Consider the following 5,439-nt stretch of genomic DNA (forward strand, 5'->3'; position numbering starts at 1 on the left):
TTCGCCCGTCACTTTTTCCTATCCTATTCCCTACACAAAATCACCCTATTGACTTAGACATCAGAGTGTCTACCATCGGCTTCCCCTAGTGAGTCACCCGTGTCTTTCTTTGTCTTTGCCTACAAGTACATTATATTGGGGTTCAGTATTTTGCAATCAATTGTATTAACACTATCCGTAGACCATATGCTAACTTTTCAAAACTACCACCAAGTATAGTATTTTTTATCTTGCTGATTATGAATGCATAATTTTTATGTATATCCTACAAAATGGTTATTATTGTCATGTCTAAAAAATATTATTTGTTTGACATTGGATACCCCTTAATGAAAGGATATTTGCAACCTTATAAAGGGAGAAATACCACTTTCCATATTTTCAATGAGCTAGTTGAGTAAACAGGATAGAAAAGAGGTTTAACTATGTTCACTCATCACTTAGAAGTGTGATCAAGAGAACTTTTGGTATGTGGAAGAGTAAGTGCCGAATTTTAAAGCTAATGCCATCTTATGGTATTAAAGACCAAATACTCCTTGTAGTTGCTATTGTGCTCCTTCATAATTTTATTAGAATACATGATATGAATGATAAGGGGGTTTAAGTGGGATAAATGTAACTCCGATAATATAGGGAGCAATAATGATGAAGTAAGGAGTAGCAGTCATGAAAAAAAATTGCAATATACATGATGAGGAGATGAAAGTGGTTCATGACTACATAGCTCGGTCCATTTGTGGGTTGCAAAAAATACTTTATTATTTGTGTTTTAGGCTAATTTTTAATGTACTTCAAGTTGTTTTTGGCGAATTATCAAGTACAAATTTTAATTATGGGGGGGGGGGGGGGGGGGGAGGGGCGCTTATGACCTTTTAATTTTAATGCTTATGTTGCATTCCTTTGTGGAGCTTGTCCCATATCGAAGCTTTAGTATGATTTCTCAATAATATATAAAATAGCACAACTACCACTTGTTATATTGAGGCCTAAGGAAAATCTTGTGGGGGAATGTTCACATGCAGTTCCCTAGCTCATTCAGATTGCATAATAATTAGAATTGTGAGTATTGAAAATCAACAAATATTTTTTAAAATTTTATGTTGTAGAAGGAAGAAAGAGATGGTAAAGAGGAATAAAAATGTGCGAGAATAGAAGGCTTTCAAATGTGAGATTAAGATCCAGTGCAATTGTTTGTCCATATTATTTGGAATTTGAACAAGCAATTGTGAGAGAGCCTACCTGTTTGGACAGGTGTTCGGGCAGTCCGAGACCAGCTTGTGCAGGTCAATAGTTCTCATATGGAGTCCTCTCACAATTGCCTATTCAAAGGTGTGAGAAAGCAACAAAAAATGATATACATAAATTGATCAATATTTTATGCCGCGCCAAACATTCGACAATAGAAAAACCTTTAAAAAAAAAGGAAAAACATTTTCAGTGGAAACAGGCCTAAATTAAAATGTTAAACAGTTTTGCTGATTCTCTGCTGCAATATATATATTTAATATCTACGTGGCTACTCGTAGATAATTACAAGCTAATTTCAGGAAACAATCAAAACTAGTCATAAGCTTGGCTTTCCAGGGTAACCCATCAACTTTCTTATTCCTTAGACCATTATGCATAAATGCAGTTGGCATAACCTGCAATTCAGAAAAAGGATGATCTCTCAGCACGGACACACACATCACATAATAATATTCTCATGATATGCTGGAAAGGCAGAGAGATTCAAGAAAATGTTTAAGTATTCTTCATGGGAATTCAAAGATGTTTAATAATTAGTAATTACTGTCCATTTGAAGATTAATTAATTTCAACGCCTTACTTGGATCAGTGACGACAATGAGAGCAGAACCCCTGAAATCACAATTCCAGTGGTTCCTTCCCTTTGACTGATAGTAGAGGTTCATGGCTATGGAGGCATGGTTTATTAGGTTGTCAGGAGAGAAGCAAGGGCAACCTCTTTGTAAAATCCGGCAGTCCACCTGAGACTGAGAGCATGCATAATTTATGTTTCCTAAAAGAGTTGCCTGGTCAGACGATGGCTTGGCCACACACCAAGTTTTCTGCAATTTTCCAATATAAATTTCAAAATATCAGATTAGAGCAACAGCTAATTATTAACTTATTTTTTCTTAATTCCTACTTATTATATATGTTTCAATGTCATGAGGAGCTTGATTTTACCTGTTCATTTCCCAAAGTCAAAGTACTCCCTGCAAATAATGAGAAGGAATTTGTCATAATACTGTACTTAGGACCCACCATTTATAACATTATAATTTAAAGCAAAAAAAAAAAAAAAAAAAAATCCTGATTTTCTTGTTGAATTAATTAAGGAAGTTGAGGACAAAATGACTTTTGAAAACTAGGGACCTAATTTTAAGAAATTTATTTCTAGTTTATTGCCATTAATTTCAACTGTAAATGGTTTGTACCCAATTCAGATTCAAATGTTGGTTACCAAACTCGATTTAAAAAATTTATTTCTAGTTTATTTTATTATAGGTAAAATGGTTTAGATTTGAGAAATTTATCTTCAATAATTTCAAAGATTAATGGCTTGTGCCTTTTGGTATTCTTGTAGGTTTACAGAAGGTTGTGTCTTTTTAGGTATGTGGGGAGTTATATGATGATTGAAACGGGTGAATTGACTAAAAAATTTATTGTAGCATATAAATATTCAAGTACTCATTATTTTCAAGAAAATGAAATAAAAATAATTTAGTTTGTTTGATCCTCCTCGATCTCCATTTGATCTTCTCTTGATTTGCAACACTAAACAATTTTTTTCTTATTTTTAAATCTCAAAGTAGGATGCAAAAATGAACAAGAATTGTGTTAAATCTCAGACTTTCTCTTATTTTAAATTCATCAACAGAATTCCTAATCTCCTTGGAAACCATCGAATCCCTCTCTCTCCCCACCAAAACAGAAAAACATGGACAAAAACACACTGTAGATGAAGTTGAAGGAAGAAGGTGTAGTAATTAGACGGCGATCGAGGCGAAAACATAGGAGAAGATCGAGTGTAATATACGTACCTGAAATGAAGGACAAGAGCAGAAGCGAGAGAGAGAGAGTCGTCAGTTTAGGCATCATCATCACCATCATCATCGTATGCTGTACTAGGATTCTGCTAGCTACTGCCCTGCGATGAAAAGAGAGTAAAGGTAGTGAGTTGACAGATGGGGAAAAGGCAATGGGTTTATATATATAAAAGGGAGCGAAAAGGCAAACCTAACGGCTATAATTAATGGATAATCATATCCCATGCTTGAGTTGAGCCGTTACGGGACGGAATCTCCTCTTTGAGGAAAGTACCGACGAAAGGAGCTGAGAGAGAGAACGGGCACATGATGTGGCTCCCCCTTTATTATTTAACTTTCCGTCTTCTTTCTCCCCCCATCATTGTCCTTAATTAATTGTTCTTCCCGTGCCACTACAGAGGAGTTTATTTTTTTGAAAAATTTCATTTATAATTTATAATTTTATTTTTATTTTTGTAATAAATATTTAAATTTAAGGTATTCATCTTTTAATTTTTTTCAATTTCAACTTTTCATTAGAATTTTTCGTTAAATCCTATTAAAATTTACAGAATACTCACATTTTTTTTAAGAAAAAAAAAAAATTAAGATTCAAGCATAATTATTTTTTAAAAAATTCAATTAAACTGTTACTTACACTTAAATTCTTGCATTTTTTTTTTGTCTATTAATTCTTATAAAAATGAGAGATATTTTGAGAATTTTAACAGGATTTAAAGAAAAATTCTAATAAAGTGTTAAAATTGAAATAAAATTAAAAATAATTACTCTAAATTAACATTTTTAACGTTTGAGTACTTAATTAAAAAAAAAAATTATAAGTGAATTTTGCTTATTTATTTATTTATTTATTTTTCAGCCAAAAAGTATCTATGAGAGTGTCTGAGTGTGAGAGAGAGAGGGTGGGGCCAGCTCTTGCTTGAAAGTGTCGGCGAACATAAATGGCTGGCAACCCAAGGGTGAAGCCAGATTGATGGTGGGTCCATTGGGTGACGTTGGGCCCAACGTCAATATGTAATTAAATAAAAAATTGGGTTGTGGAATGGCCATGGCATCACATTTTTGTATTTAACAAGTTGAAGCATTGAATGTTACAGACCAGATGTGAGACTTTGATTTGTTTGATGACGACATTAAAGAAAAAAAAAAAGGAAAAAAAAAAGTTAAATGCCAAATTATACGTGAGCTAAGGACCTAAAAATCAAATGGTTATCTTAGTTTCGAAAAATATTATAGGTGATACCTATTGTAAACATAAATACTAACTTGCACCTTCTGTCAAAGTTTTTTTTTATTTTTTTAACGAAGATTTACTTTAACGCGTTTAAAACTACAACAGATTTCCTAGATGAGTTTTTAATACTATTTTAAAGAAAAAAAAATGAATATATATAGTTGGGCTTAACAGGGTGGTCAGCCACTCCCATTTTGGCTTTGAGGGTGGCCGAACCACTCCCTCGTTGGAGATAGTGCCCTAAAATCCAAGTTTATTGTTAGATATTTTAGTTTATATTAAATAAAGTTATTATTTACTTATTTATTTAATTGAGCATATAACATATAATTTGTTTAAATGCTAATCTTTATTGTTATTTACCATCTGCATGTAAATGATTCATGGATTGTATTGAATATGGTTTATAGTGTGAGTAATTATGTTATCACACAAGAAGATCTTAAATCATAAACCTTACAATTTCATAATATATTGTTCACAGTCAAACTAGACTTTCTATTTGCTCAAACTGTAACACATTAACTATGATGATTTATCTTGATGGAGAGAAGTATAGACTTCGAGTTGAAGTGTTGGTGTGAAAGCATAGGGGTGCAATGCACGAAACGGTCTACGAGAGTTGTCATTCCTTATAAATACTATAAATTTTTTTAAAAAAAGGGTCTTACGATATGATTCTAAATTCTGAAAAGATTGTGAACTCAAATTTCAAGTGTAGATCACTTTGCTCTACATAATAATCTTAATCATATGTCGAAAAATAAAAATAAAAAAGCTTTTGACTACATTTAGGAAAGAAACCTTTAATGCGGTCAAAATTACCGGTGCGTTGAATAATCACATGTAGCATTGTGCCTTTGTTGATAAGGGATTGAAGTCCTTTATTTTATTTTATTTATTTTTGAATAGAAAATGATTCTCATTTAATCAGAAAGATGAAACTTGCTCTACAAGTACAATAGACTGGATGTAAGAAGGGCATTCCTCTGCCCACAATTCATCTAACAATTGAGAAATTGCAACCTTTGCTAATGTATGGGCTGCTGTATTCACAGCTCTACTAACATGTTGGATCACCACTGGGTGCAAACTTTGGAGCAACACTTTGGTATCTTCAACAATCTGTCTGTGGGAGCTCCAATTTGGCTG

At 32.8% G+C, this 5,439-nt stretch overlaps 1 protein-coding gene across 1 annotated transcript; it reads right to left on the reverse strand.

The window, feature by feature from the left end:
- Positions 1 to 1,410: 1,410 nt before the first annotated feature.
- Positions 1,411 to 3,395, reverse strand: LOC133875531 (major pollen allergen Ole e 10). Its single transcript, XM_062313698.1, has 5 exons — positions 3,244 to 3,395; positions 3,048 to 3,154; positions 2,191 to 2,219; positions 1,829 to 2,069; positions 1,411 to 1,643 (listed from the first exon to the last, which is right to left on the reverse strand). The coding sequence occupies exons 1-5, from the start codon at positions 3,276 to 3,278 to the stop codon at positions 1,618 to 1,620; spliced, it is 438 nt and encodes a 145-aa protein (XP_062169682.1). The 5' UTR covers positions 3,279 to 3,395; the 3' UTR covers positions 1,411 to 1,617.
- Between the last annotated feature and the right edge of the window lie 2,044 nt (positions 3,396 to 5,439).

The sequence above is a fragment of the Alnus glutinosa genome, chromosome 8 (genome assembly GCF_958979055.1).
Source record: "Alnus glutinosa chromosome 8, dhAlnGlut1.1, whole genome shotgun sequence".
Classification (NCBI taxonomy): Eukaryota; Viridiplantae; Streptophyta; class Magnoliopsida; order Fagales; family Betulaceae; genus Alnus; species Alnus glutinosa.